This window comes from Eumetopias jubatus, unplaced genomic scaffold (genome assembly GCF_037043125.1).
Source record: "Eumetopias jubatus isolate StellerSeaLion01/CBP00866 unplaced genomic scaffold, mEumJub1_p1.0 scaffold_3, whole genome shotgun sequence".
In the NCBI taxonomy this organism is placed as follows: Eukaryota; Metazoa; Chordata; class Mammalia; order Carnivora; family Otariidae; genus Eumetopias; species Eumetopias jubatus.
In genome coordinates, this window is record NW_028274809.1 from 28,847,994 (window position 1) to 28,868,408 (window position 20,415).

At 39.5% G+C, this 20,415-nt stretch overlaps 1 protein-coding gene across 6 annotated transcripts in view; it reads left to right on the forward strand.

Moving 5' to 3' along the window:
- PLEKHM3 (pleckstrin homology domain containing M3) overlaps positions 1 to 20,415 on the forward strand; it is a 179,034-nt gene that overhangs the window by 147,490 nt on the left and 11,129 nt on the right. For all 6 annotated transcript variants that reach the window (XR_003610656.2, XR_015767849.1, XM_028112119.2 and 3 more), the window contains exon 7: positions 1,566 to 1,723. Coding sequence is in view for 4 of the 6 variants with exons in the window: in XM_028112119.2 (XP_027967920.1) it covers positions 1,566 to 1,723 (158 nt within the window). In the remaining 2 variants the exon portion in view is untranslated. The remainder of the gene's footprint in view (positions 1 to 1,565; positions 1,724 to 20,415) is intronic.

Here is a 20,415-nt window from a genome sequence, read left to right on the forward strand (position 1 = left end):
TAACTACTGTTATATTCATTTTTAAAACATCATAAGATTATCCCATGATGTTTAAAAACAAAACTTGGAGTTTTTTTTTTTATCTCCAGTATTATGTATAGCTTCATTTTTTGCAAAATACATTATTACATTCCTTGTAGTCTTTCTATCCGCTACTGCTATTTATTCACCTTGACATCGTAATTTCTATTTAGGTCTGATTTACTACAGTTCCCTCAGATGTTATTTTTATGTAAAATTGTCATTTTAACTCAATTTAACTTTAACATGAGTAAAACTCATTTTACTTATTTATTTGAAAGTATCCAGCTATTACCAGTTATTTTCAGCTATTTCCAAATTAAATTTAATCTTCATTGTTTTATATCAGAATCAGCATGTATATGCAGATGCATGAATGAGAGAGAAGGCAGATTTTTTTTCCTATTAGTATTGAACTGCTGAAGTCTTTGAAGCCCATTCAGTATTAGCTAAGTGAGGTGGGATCTGACTAACCATTGGTTCCAAACTCATGGATGTTTGCAGGCCAACAGGTAAGGTAATGGTGGGAGGCAGGCAGATGCAAAATAGCAGGACCTAGAAGGGACAACTGTGGACTGCAGAGCGCCTCAGTAGGAGCAAGCAGCCCCTACTCACAGCCAGGATCCTCATCATGTTGGAATTCAGGGCTACTTTTGCTAAATCTGATGATTTTTCCAAAGAAGCCAAAATTGTGGATTTTTCTGTGAAATCTCCCAATTATCAAATTGGCTCATTTTCTAAAATACTGAAAGATTTAAAACAAACAAACAAACAAACAAAAAAGGGGCGTCTGGGTGGCTCAGTCGTTAAGCGTCTGCCTTCGGCTCAGGTCATGATCCCAGGGTCCTGGGATCGAGCCCCGCGTCGAGCTCCCTGCTTGGCGGGAAGCCTGCTTCTCCCTCTCCCACTCCCCCTGCTTGTGTTCCCTCTCTCACTTTGTCTCTCTCTGTCAAATAAATAAATAAAATCTTTAAAAAACAAACAAAAAAAAACCCTCAGGCTGAATGTGGCTCTCAGACTGTCAAATCACAACCTCTTTATGTTAACATACTTAGCAGCAGCAAAGGAAACCTCATTTTCCACGTTTGTTACATGTTTGGGGGGAGATGGCAAAAAAGCTATACCATTAACTCATCAGAGGATAAGTATTATTGAATTTACAACATAAAATTCTACATTAATATTTACCTTGTACATTTTCTATTTTGGGAAATCCACCACACCCCTCTTATACCACACCATAATGGTAAGTTGGTCTATAAAGTAGCATTCCCCATTTGTTGGCCCTCAATCCCCTATATCACACTACAGAGAAAGAAGAATACAAAAGAAGTTTCAACATCTTCATTTCCCAACCTCCAGTGGTTTAAACCAGAGAGTTCTTTTGGAGTGAAAATACTATGTCTTTTCTTCCTCAGAGTTGCTGAGAAATTATAATTAGAGGTTTTCCTGTTGTGTAAAGGAAAGGAATTCCAGTCCTCCTGTGTCTGCAAGACTTCTGTTCTTAACGGATCTGCTTCCCTGTCCCATTTCTCTTTCTGCAGGTGATAGAGGGGAAGCTGGCTCCATTCTTGGGCAAGGTCATTAAATTTGCCACCTCACACGTGTACAGCTGCAGTCTTTGTAGCCAGAAGGGGTTCATCTGTGAAATCTGTAACAATGGAGAGATCCTCTACCCTTTTGAGGATATTTCAACAAGCAGGTACAGAATCTCTTGTCTTACAAAAGTATACCTGAATATGTCACATGCAGTTTTATTTGGTCAGATCTGGCCAACTTTTAGTCATGTACTGTATCTCTGTCTCTATGTTTGTATCAGATTTCCCTTATTCTTGGAGAACATTTTTTACCCTTTGGTTTCCTGTATTTATTCCCAACTCACTTCACTATCTTTATCCAGAATGAGATAACAGAGTTGCAAAGAAACATCACCTATCTCTGCCTTCTTAGGTGACGAAGAGCGTTCAGATTCATTTTTAGAATGAAGATCAAGGAGGAAGAATCCTCACAATACTTCAGGGCTAAGTGATAGGCAATGGGAAATCTCAGTCTGAGAGCAAGGCTAAAACTGGACCGACCGCCAGGCATAAAACTACAAGACCCTGGGGAACAGCTGTCTGGCTCACCACATGCTTTTCTCCACAGATGCTCTGTAGTGTGGTGATGAAAGTTTTAGGATCCAAAGGAGAGAAAAGTGGGAGTTTGTGTGGGATTATTTTTCTAACCAAAGTAATATTTGGGCATCATCACATTCATTGATTGATGGATGATTTTCTTCCCCCACTAACTTGAGAGTGGGGTTTTTACTATTGCTTTTCTTGAATCACAAAATGATACATATCACTTTTCCTTTCATTCCAAAAGCATCATAGAAATGTATACTGTTTATGTGTCTGTGCACTGGCTTCTTTGGCCATGAAATCATGCCTCATTTCCCACCCAGCAGGGCTTACTTACTCTGTGGTTCAGAACAGAACGGGAGGCATATAGCCAGGGAGGTCTGAAGCATGTAGGGTGAAGCTACAATATTAAGAGTTGACTCAGCCCTTCTGGCCTCTTCTTAAACCCAAAGACTCTTTGTAAACATACAGGAACTTGGGTTGGCCCCACACACAGAAAGATACACACACACACACACACACACACACACACACACACACACACACTTCAGCCTCATTTCCTGGGTACAGGTACTTAACGCATAGCCTAGAGATTATAGACTTCTTAAGAACGTACACCACACAAAAACTTGTACACATATGTTCATAGCAGCATTCATTATAGCCAAAAAGTGGAAACAACATAAATGTCCATCAACTGATGAATGGATAAACAAGATGTGGTATATCCATGCAATGGAATATGATTCAGCCTGAAAAGGAATCTGACCGCCACACGCTGCCAGTGTGGGTGAACCTCAGAAACATTATGCCAAGTGAAAGAAGGCAGACACAGGCCACATATTTTATATTTTGTGTATATGAAATGTCCCAAATAGGCAAATCTATAGAGACCGAAAGTAGATTAGTAGTTGCCTGGGGCATCAGGGAAAGGAAAGTGAGTAACTCCTAATGGGTACAGATTTGTTTTAGGAGTGACAAAATGTTCTGGAGTTAGACTGCGGTGATGGTTACAAGGTCTTGTGAATACGTTAAAAATTAGGGAATTGTATACTTTAAAAGAATTTCATGGTATATATATTATATCACAATTGAAAGTATTTAATAAAAAAATAAAAATTAAATTTAAAAATGCTTCCAACAGTATAAACTATATGCTGGGTCACAAAACAAGTTTCGGATTTTTTTTTTAAAGATTTTATTTATTTATTTGAGAGTAAGAGAGCGAGCGAGCACAAGCAGGGGGGAGGGGTGGAGGGAGAGGGAGAAGCAGACTCCCCACTAAGCAAGGAACCCGATTCAGGGCTTGATCCCAGGACCCTGGGATCATGATCTGAGCCGAAGGCAGACACTTAACTGACTGAACCACCCAGGTGCCCCACAAGTTTCAACAAATTTTTAAAATTGAAACCACACCAAGTATATTCTCTGACACATTGAATTAAGATCCCCAATAGAAAAAAAATCTGAGAAACCCTCAAATATTTGTAAATTAAACAATACACACTAAAAACTTATGGGTCAAAGAAGAAATAAATTACAAGAAAAATTTAAAATATTTTTAAATGAATGAAAATGAAATATAAAATGTCAAAAGGTATGGAATGCAGCTAACATAGTACTTAGAGTGAAACCTATAGCTATAAACATACCATGAAAAACGTCAGAAAAAAAAAAGAAGGTCTGAAATCCATTACCAAAAAAATCCGCTTTAAGAAACTAGATAACATAGAGCAAACTAAGTCCAAAGCAAGCAGAGGAAAGGAAAGAGTAAAGACTAGAGCAGATATCATTGAAATGGAAGACAGAAAAAGAGTACATCAGTGAAACCACAAGTTGGTTCTTTGAAAGAATCAAAATTGACAACTCTTTGGCTAGACTGAACAAGAAATTAAGAGAAAAGACACAACTACTCAAAATCAGGAAGGAAAAAGCAATTAAAAGAATTATAAAGAGATACCATAAATGACTTTATTCTAACAAGCTAGACAACTTAGATGAAATGGGTACATTTCTAGAAAGACAAATTACCAAAACAGACTCAAGAAGAAATAGAAATATGAATAGCCCTATAACGAATAAAAAAACTGAATTAGTCATTTTTAAATCTTCCCATAAAGAAGCCAGATGGATTCACAGATGAATTTTGTTGAATATTTAAAGAAATAATACCAATCCCTCACACAGGGATAAAGAGGGGCATTACATAATGATAAAGGGGTCAGTTCTCCAAGAAGACACAACAATCCTTAACATGCACGAGCAGAGTCAAGATACTTGCGGCAAAAAATTAATAGAACTACGAGGAGAAACAAACCCACAACTATACATATATATCCACTATTAGAGAGACTTCAACACCCCTCTGTCAGTAACTGCCAGATCCAGCAGGCAGAAAATCAGTTTAAGCATATCGTTAAACTGAAAGGCACTATCAGTCAACTGGATCTAATTGACGTCTCTGCCAATTCATGTTGTTCATCCAGCAACAACAGAATATGCATTCTTCTCAAGCTCACATGGAACCTTTAACAAGAGAGACCATATTCTGGGCCATAAAATACATCTGAACAAATTTACAAGAATAGAAATCATGCAAAGTATGCTCCCAGACCATAATGAAATTAAACTAGAAATCAGTAACAGAACGATACCTGCAAGGGGCGCCTGGGTGGCTCAGTCGTTAAGTGTCTGCCTTCGGCTCAGGTCATGATTCCAGGGTCCTGGGATCGAGTCCCGCATTGGGCTCCCTCCTCCACAGTAAGCCTGCTTCTCCCTCTCCCACTCCCCCTGCTTGTGTTCTCTCTCTCGCTGTGTCTCTCTCTGTCAAATAAATTAAAAAAATCTTAAAAAAAAAAAGATACCTGCAAAATCCCAACACATTTGGGGATGAAACAATATATTTCTAAATAACACGTGAGTTGATAATTTATGTCCACACAAAACCCTGCACACAGATGTTTATAGTGGGTCTACTCATAATCGCCAAAACCTGGGAACAACCGAGATGTCCTTCAGGTGTGGATGGATAAATAAACTGTGGTATATCCATGCAATGGAATATTATCCAGCAATAAAAGAAATAAACTCTCAGGCCACAAAAGGACATGGAGGAACCTTAAATGCATATTACAGAGTGAAAGAAGCCAGTCTGAAAAGGCTACATACTGTACGAGTCCAACTATACAAGAGTCTGAAAGGGGCAAAACTGTAGAGAGAGTAAAAAATAAAATCAGTGATTACCAGGGGCTCAGGAGTACATAAGGAAAAATGGATAGGTAAAGCACAGGAGATTTTTTTGGGCAGTAAAATTATTCTGCCTATTATACATTGATCAAAACCCTTAGACCTGTACAACACAGAATGAACCTTAATTCAGACTGTGGACTTTAGTTGATAATAATGTATCAGTACTGATTCATTCATTATAACCAATTTACCACACTAATGCAACTTGTCGATAATAGAAAAAACTGGAGGTGAGGGTAGTAATATGGAAACTCTACTATCTGCTCAGTTTTCCTGTCAATCTAAAACTGTCCTAAAAAATAAAGTCTATTAAAAAAAAACCACAAGGCATCCAACTGAACAGTTGCCTCAAATACTAAAGCTGATCAATGTTAATAATCTTCATTAGAATAATTTTAGATTGACAGAAAAATCACAAAGATGGTACAGACAATTCCCATATACCCCGCACCCAGTTTCCCCTATTAACATCTTACATTAATATGGTATATTTGTTACAATTCATGAATCAATGTTGATACATTATTATTAGCTAAAGTCCATAGCTTTTTCAGATTTCCTTAGTTATTACCTAATTTCTCAGACTTTGTTTTTAGGACATTGACAGTTTTGAGGAGTACTAGTCAAGTATTTTGTAGAATCCCTCTGTGGGGATAGACTTGATGTTTTTCTTACGATTAGACTGGGTTTTACAGGTTTGGGGAGGAAGACCACAGACATAAAGTGCCATTCTCATCACATCAGACCACGGGTACATACTGTCAACATGACTTACCACTGCAGTGTTTGTGTCAGGTTTGTCCACGGAAGGAACTCTTCTTGCCCCACCTTTTCCATATTATCCTACACTTAAGGAGTGAAGATTATGCTCCACTTCCCTTGGGAGTGTAGTTTATACAAAATTATTTGGAATTCTGCCCTGAGTGACTTGTCTCTTCTTCCCATTTATTTTTTCAAAGTATTTATTTGTATTATCATGGGCATGTGCATATTTATTTTACATTTTGGGTTATAAGCCAAGATTATTTTGTTGCTCAAACTATTCCAGCTTGGGCCATCCAGCTCTTGCAGCTGGCTCCTGCATCACTTTGATATACTCATACCATTGTGGGGTTTTTGATTTTGATCATTTCCATACTTTCTTGTGCTACTAGATGTTCCAGCCTCATCATATACTTTTCTCACCCTAATCCTAGAAATAGCTGTTTCTCCAAGAAGCCCAGGTTCCTTTTAGTGAGAATATGAAACCAACATCAGGGCGCTAGGTTGCACACACATTTTTTAATTTTTTAAAAATTTTAAAAATTTTAAATTTTTTAAAGCCCTCAGTCCCAGCACTCATCCCATGACTAGGGAGAGATGCTGCCCTCTGACTACATATCAGAATCTCCTATGAGACTCGTTGGTTTTTGGTTTTTTGGTTTGTTTGTTTTTTTTAACTCTGAGTATCTATCTTCAAAGTCTCCCCATGTGATTCTGCATCATAGCCAAAAGAAAGAATCACTCCTCTAAGATAGCTGTGGCCATAGACAGAGGTGCCAGATTCTTATAATCAGAATGACCACATTAGCACATCTGTGAGTTCAGGGAGCCCTTTACCCAGCAAAAAGAAATACAAATCTTCTGTTTCTGTCTTGGTCAGATGCAACTCTCTAAGCTCGGACAAATGTCTTAAGAGCAAAGTAGTCCTCACCAGCCTCCCTGGAATTCCAGGTTTGATAATACTTTCCAGGAACCCATTGAGCTTTCTCTTGGTGTTCAGTTTCCAGTTAAACACTGGGAACAGTTCATGCAAGTCTATGGGAAAGGACAAAAACAAACACAAATAAAAGATTTATTAAAGGAAAACTTTAATCAGAAATTGAGTTTCAGGGGCACCTGGGTGGCTCAGTCAGTCAAGTGTCTGACTCTTGATTTCAGCTCAGGTCATGATCCCAGGGTTGTGAGATTGAGCCCCATGTTGGTCTCCGCACTGGGCGTGGAGCCTGCTTAAGATCCTCTCCCTCCCTCTCCCTCTGCCCTGCCCCCTCCCGTTAAAAAAAATAGAAAAGAAATCAAGTTGCAGATGAAAACATGTCCATAAAGATGTGCTGAATAAATAAATGTGCTAAATAAAAATAAATGTGAATAGTGGGGTAATTTTTAAAATTTACGTGTAACTGAAATCTTTATAGGTAAAGTAATGTGATATCTGGGATTTGCTTCAAAATAATCTGATGGTGGCAAAAAATAATAATCTGACGGTGGGGGAGAGGGAGTAGATATAAATGAAAGATAATTGTTGAAGCTAGGTGACAGGAGTTTATTATACTCTCTGTTTTTGAATATGTTTGAAATTTTCCATAATAAGACATGCTTTAAAAATCTGTAAGTAAAAATCTTAGATATGATGTATTTAGTGAGTTCATCACCACATTTCCTTGACCACGTTGCTAAAGTCAGCACCTCTGTGTCCTCAGAAATATACTTAATATCCCTTTAGATTCAAATATCATTTGAACAGCAAAATTACCACTCAGTAAAAAAACATTCCACAAGCATTGGAACGATCCATTCTTTGAATAAATGATCTATAGAGCATACTGTGTTTGTGCACTGGGCTGGGCCCTGGAGACGCACAGTGAACATAGCACGCTCCCCGCTCACAAGAAGTTGACAGTCTCTACTAAGAGACACTGAGTCATTAGGCAGTTGTGTTGAGGTGTTGGAGGATCCACGGTCTAGGGGGTGGACCTGGAGCTCCAAAAAGGGGCATCACCCATAGGAGTCATGGACATTGTAGGGGAAAAAGCAGTCGCACAATTTCCTGCAACTGTTAGAGAGCTCTATGTTGAACTCTAAAGTGCTGATTTACATACTTCAGTTTTAGAATATACTTGGTTTTAACATGCTTATTTGCCTGCAACCATGTGTCAAACACTGGTCAGCTCTTCAGACTTTCTTTTCCTTATTGAATTAATTGTTATGCAGGAGGAAGCTTCATGAATATGTCATTTAAAAATATAGCCCTAGTATTAATTTTTAGAGCACTGTCTCTGACCAACCGAGAGGAAGTGTTGGGGTTGTAGGGAAATGGCACTAACACTTATTAGTACTGGCGCCAGCAATTTACATATCTCGTCATTTCATTCTCAGGCCAGTTCTCTGAGGGAATACTGTCCCCTCCGTTTAACAATGGGGAAGCCTAGGTTCAGAGGAGGCAATGAACTTGACCCAAGAGATAAGACCAAAACTGGAACCCAAATTCATCTGACTCCAAAATCCACGCTTCCATCATCCATCACCTTTCTTCTGTACCTATAGTCTTCAAACCATTTTTGCAGTGTACCCCCTAAAGTACATGTGAAGAAATTATGTCCCAAGAAGGTTCCCCCCAAACTGTTATTTTGCATTCTCCCTATATGTGCCATCCTGAAAGTTCTTACACTTGGAGCAGTAGGCCACAGTTAGATTAGGGTGGGGGAAAGATAGGCCTTTCTTTGGTAAAATGGCTGAGGGGCTGTGGGAGGCGGTGTGGAGAGAGACCACAGTGGAGCTCCCTCCTCTGCACATTGCTAGGCCGGTCACGAGCCCCAGGGGTGCCTGTGGGAGCTGACAATGTGCCTTACTCAGGCTGAGTAGGCAGGCCCCCTTTTGCTGCTCCATCACCCCCACCTCCATTCAGACGATAATGCCCACAGTTTTACACTGAGGTAGTCTTTCTTCTCCAACACAAATTAATTACATACCTCTCTCTGATTTAAATAGAAAACACTAAAATCCAAATTACAAGATGTTAAATACAGTAGTAAGATCCAGAATCACAGAACTTAAGCCTAATCCAACATTTACACTCTTAGAAAAAGGAAAGCACAGCTTTCAGAGTGAGAAACATTCTGTTAAAACAGCAATAAAATTCCACATCCTAAAGAAAGAGAAATGACCAAACATACTGTCCTTGACTGAGAATAAGAAATAAAAGCTCTAACTTCTGAATTAGAAATCAGAAGAGTAGACTGATACCACTCTAAGACTTAAGGGAAAGCAGTGACTATAAAAGCAAAAAAAGAGTCACATATATCCACAAGGTGACCCAGGCCTTAGATTTTTTTTTTTTAAACCCTTAAATTGCCTCCTATCCAGCTTTCTTTCTGACATCTCTACATATCACTAATCTGCTCTTGCTGCTACAGAGACCATCCTCCTGCACACATTTGTGTGAAGATGTCATTCCTGAATCTTGAAGTGCTTCCAGATCACAAGTACATAAATATTTCATCTTAAAAACACTCAGCATGCATTTTAACATGGAACTTACAAAATATACCAACTATCAGGGCGCCTGGGTGGCTCAGTAGGTTAAGTGGCTGCCTTCGGCTCAGGTCATGATCCCAGGGTGCTGAGATCAAGTCCCGCATCAGGCTCCTTGCTCAGCAGGGAGTCTGCTTCTCCCCTGCCTGCCGTTCCCCCTGCTTGTGCTTGCTTTCTGGCTCTCTCTATGCCAAATAAATAAATATAATTTTTATATATATATACCAACTATCATAAATCAGTTCCATCCTTTCTGTCTGATCCATTTGGCTTTGTTTATTATTTCATGTGACATACAAATCATCCCCACAAGTTTTCCAATATGGAAAACATTGCACTTCAAGACTTCATGATCCCTATACCATTTTGGGCTGTATTTAGATGTGGGTATACTATAAGAAGATTATACTTAACACTGAATCTGGTGTGCTCCATATAGTAGGCATTCCATAAACATTGTTTGGTTCAGCTCTCCTAGCATATCATGTACATTCACTAGGAACACCGACAAAGTTTTTAAATAAACTGATTAGTTAAGAAAATTTAAAATACTTGCATCATCTGAAATAGAGAAAGATTCTTTATGACCTCACTTATATGTTAAATCTAAAAAAACCACACATGTAGATACAGAGATGTGGTTGCCAGAGGCAGGGGGTGAAGGTGGTCAAAAGGTAAAAACTTCCAGTTAGAAGATAAATAAGTTCTGGGGATGTAATGTACAGCATGGTGACTAGAGATAACAGTACTATATCATATATTGAAAAGTTGCTAAGAGAGTGGCAGATCCTAAAAGTTCTCATCACAAGAAAAAAAAATTTTAACCACACGAGATGATGGATGTTAACTAAACACTGTGGTCATCATTTCGCAATCTGTACGCCTACCAACTCATCATGTTGTACACCTGAAACTAATACAATATTCTATGTCAATTATATCTCAATAAAACTGGGGGGAAATACTTGAAAGAGAAGCAAAGTGTAAGTCTGAATTCACTACTTTATATGTAAGCTTTATCTGTAAAGTTGAAGCAACTGACCTCTGTTTAAAGTATTTCTGTGGCATGAGCATCGGCCTGCCCAGGTCCCCAACATTCACTTGGCCCTGGGAAGGCATCCAAGGGAGGTGTTCTTCCTGTTGAGGTGGGGAGGTCATTTGCAGCTCAGCGGTTACTCTTCTAAAAGGGTCCTGTGTTTTTTGAAGCACTAGGGTTTGGAGAAGCAGATTGAGCATAACTTGCCAGTTTTTCTTTAGGTACAGTACTTAATCACTCCCTCCCTTCCTCCAAGAAATAACGATTGCACTCAGGACCTTGAACTTATCAACACCAAAGTCGTACCAGTTGAGTTAACATACTCTGACACCATGTCCAATTTGCACCCATTTCAAGAACATTTCCTACATATGTCTATTGACAGTGAACACTGGCCCCATAGAAAAATCCATAACAAGTGAGTTTCATTTTAAAACCGATTTTGTTAGGTTAACTTCCAGAAAATGAAGGCCACCCAAGAACTCAGTCCAAGCCCCATTGCTTTCATCCATCTGGGCAAATTTCGGAAAGGCCCAGCTTGTGCTGAAGAACATAGAGGCTCCTCCCAGCACCCTTGTAAATTGGTCTGTGTCATTTTACATTTCATGGCAATCCACACAACCCTGTCCCTGAGGACCTCAGCTTGTTGGGGCTTGGACTTTGGTCTTTGCCTTGGCACTTTCTGCACTTCCTCGGTCTTCAGGTACACACAATTTCCAATAGCTAATAGTTGTCGAACCTTATAAAGGTTTATTTAAAGGAGAGAAAGCAACCGCTTTATTACAAAGTATAGAATTACTTCTTGCCCTAGAAGATGCTGAGATGCATGGTTTTTCTCAGCACAACTTGAGCAGTCCACTAAGGGCTGTGTGTTCTGTGCCCTCGTTCCCTTTGATTTGTCCCTGGAGGATAAAGGCAGAGATGGCTTTTCCCAAAGCTGTCGCGTAACTTAGGTGCCTAGAAAATCACCAAACCCCAGATTTTTCAGCAGCCTTAACAAAGGCTCTTCCCTTTTTCGAGGAGCCAGTTATAGTTGGTCATTTCTTGAAAGAGAGTTTCATGTTTAGGCAGGAATGTTTTGGCAGGGCTTGGGGAGTAGAACAAAACTCCAGAGGCGAACGAGAGAGGAGCACTGCCCAGAAGCTGGTCTTTCCTTGTGGCTTCCTATTTGCTCAGCCTTCGTTTTTGTCAGTCCTTGCACAAACAGACTGAATACCTGGATTATTCCCTCATCTGGACGCAAATACACATACATTACATACCCTTTTCTCACTAAGCAGCCTGACACATTCCTTTGTTGGTAAATGGTTCCAAAACAAACGGTGTCAACTCACCTCCTGAGCAGGGTTGTGGGCGGCGCTTGGCAGGCGGGCTACATCCTGTTCAACAATAGACACAGCAGCCTTGGCGAGGCCCAGGCCGGGCTCCACGGAGGGACACTTCCCTAATGATATTTCCTTTCTGTGGCTTTTCTTGGGAAGCAGCCACTCAGTGCGTATTGTGCTGAGGTGTGGGATTCCTGAACTGGCGAGAGAAAGTTCAGACGCCTCTTCCTCGGTACCTTTGCTGAGGAACCATTCGTTTCCATCCGCTTAGTGCTCGTTCTTCTCTCTGCTATTGAAGAGGGGCAGAGTGAGGAACTTCCTCCATGTCCCCTAACACTGATGAGAGAGGATGAGATCCCTGCCTGTGTTCTAGGGTCATAAATTAACAGCGATAGAAAGGCCTGTGAACATTCAGACGCAGGGTTGGGGTGGGAAGGTAGAAAAACTCAAGCCCGGCAAGCTCACAGGTTTTGTGAGTGCAGAAGCCCGAGTGGCGACTTACCAGGAGGCAATTCTACTCTAAGGCTGCATGACCGCCTGCTCTTAAATGTATTTATTGTGTCAGTGAAGGTTTTCCTTGATTTAAAAAAAAAAAAAAAAAAAAACAAACCTCAAACACAATGCTAGTTTTTTTGGCTTTTAAACTTTGGTCAAAGAGTAACTTAGTAAATAACATTTCACCTTGGCCTGGTGGCTCCTATATTCACATGTCAAAATGCTCCAGAAGGTCTGCTAACACAGACGAGACTTCTGTGAAACCCTCAGGGCTGACCTGACCCTTAATGCCATTAAGCCACTTTATAAATACAGTGCATTTATAAAGGCAGTCCTCGCCCGTGAGACTGCTGCCATTGTTTTTTGAAGCCACTTGGTCACTTGAATAGATGGCTAGCATCTCCACCTGGACGCATTTCTTACCAAGCCTCTTGTTAGGTGTCTGGTTAATACTGTGTAATCATCTTTTCGCTAAGCATTTCTGACAGCCTACTTTTTTGTTAATTAGAGGGGGTAATGCTCATCATTGTTTAACTCGTGTTGTAATTTTCTAACTATATAAAACAAAGAAGAAAATTCTCCATACATATGTATGCATGTTTACTTTTTAATAAAATTGACAATATATTGAATACATGGTTTTATATCCAGCTTTTTTATCACATCATATCAGAATAAGTTGATAGATAAGCTTTAATGGGCGGCTACTTTAACAGGAAAAAAATTTTATTGGTTCTAAAATCTTTAAAATCCATTTTAAAAATAGAGGCAGACTGGCCCACTGATTTGCTGTGTGACCTTTGACAAGCCACCCCTCACCTCTGGATTTGCCTACCTGATATATGACACTGTTTTAAGCTCTTACCGACAAAGAAGTTAGAACTTTACTTCATTCAGCTTCTTTGCTTAGCATTTTATATTAGTCTGTTTGCTAGTTTGTCATGATGTTTTCAGCGAGGTTGACTATTTTTGATACAGTTTACCTATAGAGATTAAGATATAAATGCAAATTGTGATTCAGTCTACCATTTTGAAATAATGTCAGCTCCATGAGGAAATGGACTTTTTTCTGTTCTGCTCACTGCTCAATTATCTGCATTTAGAGCAGCACATAGTAAATGCTCAATAAATAATTCACGAAGCGTTTGCTTTATTTTTAGTTTTTCAAATATGTGCTTTTCCACGTATTTTATTTTAAATAAATTTCAACTAATTTCAAGGAAACTGTCTACTTAAATGTAGACATTACCAAGAAACATGACTTTATTGAATGATAGCTAGCTTTCTATCATATATTAGGGATAGATTTGTTTTTCTGGCCCAGTGAAAACTTTCACGTCAAAAACTTGAGTCTTGCTAAGCCACTCAGATAATTTAATTTTCAAAACAACTTTTTGGTTACTTTGTAGTGTGTGTTTTTTCCTTCCCCATGCGACTGTAAATAAGTAACCTGAATACACAATAGGGAAGAGAGGAGTGTTTACCTTTCCGTACAAAAAACGTTGACTCTTCAGCCTGAGCAGTATGTTCTGAAATGAACTGTTTATGCTTTAGAATTACGAAAGGTACAATAGTAACTTAGTTTTGTCAGTGTATGTTTTTGATATTGTGAGACTTTTTTCACCTAACTAATTATGGGAGGACAGATAGCAAGATCTTGTTAAACTTGTCTTTTAAAAATCCTTTTTTTTGTTTGTTTGTTTTCATTTCGGCATCTAAAGTATATTATCATGTCTTTATTAAACTTCTTCAGTATTCTAAATATTAAACCACTCAATGGTGCATCAGGAAACATCGGCATATGCTATCCATAGCTATCATTAATAAATCACCTTCCAGTTCCTAATGCTTTCAAAGCACTTAAAATAGAGAAAAGGCAGTCTATAGATGTTCATTCTCTACCCAGTCGCTGCTTGAACTCAATCATGTCTGCATAGCGTAGAGCTTGGGTAGAGTCAGAGAGGAGCTTAGCAGTCATCAGCCCATCACTCCCACCCTCTAACATACCCCTTCCCCCCCCTCCCCAGAGAAGCAGGCATCCCCACTCAACACCACAGCTGTAGCTCCTGGAAGAGGCGGGCTGTTGAATTCCAGTACAGTCTGCTTTCTGCCTCTCCTTGTCCTCCCAGCACTAGGCTCACATTTGAGGGAATGCGCAAACTACCTTAGGAGGGCAAAAGACTATACCACGTACCCTTAACTGATCTCACTTCTGGTGATGGTTGGTGGTCGGATGGTGGGGAGAGGTTCTCAACAAAAATAATGGGACGAATTTTGTAAACTTTTGATGAGAAAACAGGAAAAGATAGCATTTAACAAGCAGTAATTCATGTGAAAAACAGAAATGTGGGAATCTCCTTTTATAAAACCAATAATAGACTGACTTGCAAGTCACGAGCCAATGACTGATTCAAAGACAACATTGGAAGCCACTAACTTGAGCTGACTTAAACTGAAAAATCTAGTTTGGCCTTGAGAGGTGGGAAGCTGAAGTATATTAAAGCCCTTCTTTAAGAGGAGTTAACACTTTTTTCTAGAAAGAATCCTTGATGGTGGAGAAAGGAAATTTAAATTAAAAGACATAGCTGAAAAGCAGCTTACATCAATGATTTGAAAGAAAATTTTCAGAATTGAGAATGAAAAGAGATAGGCAAATTTTCCTTGGCAGTGGGGAAGATGTGGGGGCAGGGTGGAAGGGTGAGGGGGATAGTGAAGCCTGAGGTAACCTCAGGGGGAACATGGTTTTCATACAACACTTGAAAGAGACACCAGCCAAGAGTCTTAGGGACAGAAATGCATGTCAAAGCAGCAAGCAAGAAAGATGACTTTTCCTTCCTTCAGTTTCACTGACAATGTAGTTAAGGTCTCCTGTTTTAAAAGAGAGAGACCTAATCAGGGGAACCTTAATATTTAGAAAGTACCTAAGAGCAGTACTTAACCCTTCTCCCCTCCTCACCTAACCCTACCCACAAGGTTCATACTTCAGTTTTTCTCCCTGAGGGGGAGAAGGGAGAACTGGAGAACTTACCCAGGCCACTGTTCAGAGAAATGAAGGAGAAAAGGCTTAGTTATTAGTTAGCGTAGCACTTTGCTAACCAGACCTAAGCTAAAGGCTCCTGTTGGCTTTCCCCAGTGAGCAACTACGTTACTGCCTTTGAGAATTTCCTTTACTGATAGACTAGCATCTAGCCTTCTCTACCCTGTTCCTGTCTTAGGAATATCCATGTTCAAGGACAGAACATTTTCAGTGACTGCGAGGTGTCTTACATGTCTCTTTATTGCTTGTGTACATAGATAGCATAACTAGTTTTCTTAGTATAATTATCAGTTCTATCCAATTTTTACTCATATGCAGAGTAAAAATGTTCTAAATAATGTTTGCACTGAATGAAAGGGACTGTTAAACATGCATTGTTTGTCACATCTTCCTTTGTTCAATGATAATGTATACCATACTTTAAGTATTGCAGTTATTTTCCCAAGATAATACATCTCGGTTCCTGCAAAGTAGAATAATTTTAATTACTAAGAGTGTATACATTATTAAATAATTTTATCATGTTTCCTAATTTTATAAACATGTGAACAGGCTATTAGTTTACCTTACCAAATTTATACAATACCTTTATCACTACATAAAGATGAAAAAAAATCAAAAAGTCAAATATCTAAAGCCAGGATTAGTCCTTGACCACTTGGGATGTTTACACAGGTGCTTTTCATTTTACATAAACCGTATAAATTATACTATAAATTTTTTAAATTAGTTGATTATATACATTTCAAAAAATTTTTTATTTAACATTCAGTTGGGTGGCAGTAAACTTTCCTCATTATTCAATGTAGAATTTGACCTCTCAAGTTGTTTACATGAAGGGAGACTGTTTTCATTAGATATAAAAATGTATTATATACTACGCAGTACAGTGCTGGCATGGGAACAGACAGATCAACAGAACATGATTTCAGAAATAACGCAAATAGACCCAAGTAATGTGGGAATGTAGTACATGATAAAGGTGCACAGCAAATTAGCAAAACAAAAGATGGAACATTCCTTAAAAGAAACTGGGAACTAGACAGCCATTTGGAGAAAGAAAAATAATGCCGGATTTTACCATACTCTTTATATCAGGATCAATTCCAGATGGATCAAGTATTTTGATATAAAAATAAAACCCATAAAGTGCTAGAAGAAAAGATGGGTGAATATTTTTATAATCTTAAGTGGGGAAGGTCTTTCTAAGCTTGACACAAACCCAGAAGCCGTGGAAGCAAAATGCTTTTAAATATATTTTTAAAAAGTTAAATGCTTAAAGTTCTGTAAAGACAAATGTAAACAGGAAACTTGGAGAGACATTTTTAACACATTTAACGAAGTATTAATTAATTTCCTGAATATAAAAAATCTTCAAAACTCAGTAAGTAAAAGTCATTAGACAATGGGCAAAGGACATGAACTGATTTACTGAAAAAATATGCAAATGGCCCATATCTGAATAGCTTAATATCATGTCTAATTGAAGAAAGTAAAATGAGGTTCGTAACCTATCAGCTATGAGGAAATATTAATGGATATGAAATGCAAAGCTCAATATTAAAGCATGAGTTAATACCACTTTTCATTTTCATTTTGCAAAGTCCATATTTTTGTTCTAAATATTTACAACAGTGCTGTCTAATATGTTAGCCCTGCTGTCTTTGGAGACAATTGTCCTAGAGTGGCAGTTTTCAAACTTCCATATTCATCAAAATTCTCTGGAGGGCTTGTTCAAACACAGGTTGCCAGATCCCACCCTAGAATTTATGATGCAGTAAGTCTGGAGTGGCACCCAATAATTTTCATTTCTAACAAATTCTCTGGTGATGCTGGTCTGGCTGGTCCAGGGACCACACTTTGAAAACCACTGGCCCAGAACACATTGAGTATTAGAAAATTATGTGATATCATCTTGTTAAGAGAATTGTATTGGTGGGAGGAGACAAATTAGGGGAGCAATCTAAAGTTATGACAAAACACTTTGGGTCTTTCATGTGAATGTCTTTCTCCTTCTAAATTTATATCACTAACTCATTCCTAAGCAATCAATCATGTTCATAAATTTAGGTATGGTTTACCTTCTAAATTTTCTGCATTGTACCCATCCCTGAAAATGTCTTTATCTCCTTTCACCAATACAGTTCTCTTAACGAGATGATGGAGTATTAATGAGAAGTTCTTGTCACCATCCACAAATTAGCAAGGAGCATTTATTAAGCATTTGCACGAAAGATAATGTGATTTACTGCTCCCAATAGGATAGCAAAATTAACAAATGAATTAATTAACCCTTGTTTACATTCTCTTTCAAAGCCAAGATTTTAAGTAAAGCTTTTGTCAAAGCTATTAACTGAGCTTGGTTTACAAACTAAAAGTGCAAGACTTGTGAAAGCCAAAGGCTTTGTGGTCCGGAATCAGGGAAAAACTCTTCTTTAATTAACTCTGGGGATGAAAAGGTAAATAAGAAGATCACTGCAGGGCATACCAATTGTTCTTCCCATGATTTGAGTCTTAGCAAGTATTTGAGAGTGTGCTGAATAACCGAAAGGACCATGGGGCTAGTAACAGGGGAAAGAGAGCCAGATTTCAAGTCCGAAGACTGGAATCAAGGCCAGAGTCGATCACACACTTACCAGTCTGGGGACCTGAGAAACCACCAGTTACTTTATTTTATTACCTTATTTCTTTTTATCCATTTACTGACTGACCGACTTATTAAAGATGGGAAAACAAATAGTACCTAGCAAAGAGAGGTATTGTAAGGATAATTTATATAAAAACAGGGGCAAAAGGCGTAGAGATGTTACCTAATTTAAATGTCCAGCATTGATCTGGGCTGTACTTGTATTTACGGTTCAGAACCAGTGGAATAGCTTTACACATTAGCACATACACACCCACATCTGCCAGACATTTGGCCAAAGGAGCTAGAGCTTTTCCAGTCTCGTACAATTCCAATCAAACTGTATGGATACCTTTTTGCCCCCACCTCCCTAACCCCACCCAAAAAAAGAAAACACACACACACACACACACACAATGAATAATCCCAAATGTAGTCCATTTCTCACTCTGCAAGGAGCCACAACAGTTCTGTAATCCAACATTTCCAGACCCTTTGCTCTGTCCCTCCCCATTCCACTTGCTTCCCCTCGGGCCAAAGAGAGGGGCATCTGGAGTGTGTGGATCCTAGTAAGCCTGGCTCAAGGCTTCACCGGCAGAGGCTGTGAAACTTGGACTATCCCCAGCCATCAGCACGTTACTGAAATTGTATGTAACCTTTCTTCATTTTAACCCTGTGCCCCCACAAAAGAAAGCATGTGTTCAACTGTATCATATTTAACTCATTTTCCCTTAGAATGTTTAGTGACATGTTCTGTGTATTCTTCTAAACAGCACACATACCTGTGTACCTACAGTAGGTACCTACGTAGCACAGATGTACATACGCATACACCTTATGAAGCAAACTAGAAGTTATTGGCTTATATTCACTCACTCACACAATAACAGGAGAAAACACCAACCCAAAACATTAAAATAACCAGGCCCCAATAACTACCTCCCTTAGCTAAGAGATTTCAATAATCATCTTGGTTTCTTGGAAAAACCAGTAATAGCTGGTGGCTCTGTGGGGCGCCTTACATAGTAGCCATCCGACCAAACTCACTCGCATGCCTGATCGCATGCCCTGATTTCTGCACCCCGCCCTAGTCGCTGTGGGTTCGGCAGAGTGGAAATCAGCCAGAGCTCTGCCCTGCTCTGCAGGCCTGTCCTTCCACTTGTCAGAGATCCAGCCAAACTCAAGGCTGACTTTCAATCTAATGAAATATCTGAGGTCATTGCCTGAGCCAAAAATAAAAATGCAGCAGGAGAAGAATCCAACATGAGCAGAGCAGAAGCATTTCAGTGACCTCAACTTGGGGCAGGGGCCTTTAGCAGCTTCCTGTGACCCGCCTGCGTGCAGCTAGACTCTGGAAGACACAGACAAAGCCATCGAGCCTGTCTCTAACTGGCCTCACATCATCAGCATTCCAGAACAGGAAACTGTCCACAGCCAGGAATTCTTGCCGCTTTGCCATATTTGAGAAGCAACCCTGTCCCCCTGCACATAGGTAGTTCTGTCCGTTTGCAGCAGGTTTGTTTCTTGGTTTTGAGGCTGGAAGAAGACCATTGTGTCTGTGGCTATTAGATTTCTAGGGTATGTACCTCTCTGTCACTTGCCATAGGTCAGTAAGCTAATGTTTATAGGTCAAAGACTGTTCATAAAATGTACAGAGTCTCATGTGATGGTGCCTTTTACTAAGAGATTGAGATCTGCGTTGCCCCCCCCCCACAGTGGTGGAGCTACACCCCCGCCCCCAGCTCTAGGAAGGGGACCGGTTTGCCAGGGCGCACGTGGACAGTCCATGGCACTGCCCCCTAGAGCTTCCAAAGAAACAGACCTAGAGTTCCTTCTTCCTCATCCCACGTCATATGGTGTACGCGGTGCTGATATGCATACAGGTCACTCCAGTGTATCTGTCCCGTGGTTAAAACACAATTTCTTCCACATAGGACGATCCATGACTGCCACCTCTAGCCAGCCCCCATACCACCCCCAAAATAAAAACCCCACAACACTGAACCATTCTGGGTTTTTTTCTTGGGGAGAGAGGGTGCTGATGAGGGTTGGGAACATCCTTAGAAAGGAATCCTTAATGTTTAATTGAGATGTTCTGAGAAAGAGGCAGAGTCAGCTCCTTTTGGCCAAATTCCTGATAACCAGAGCCGTATGTACTAGTCTGCAAGCTATTTCATGGTTTGATTAATCAGTGCAAATAAATAAAATTTAAAGTA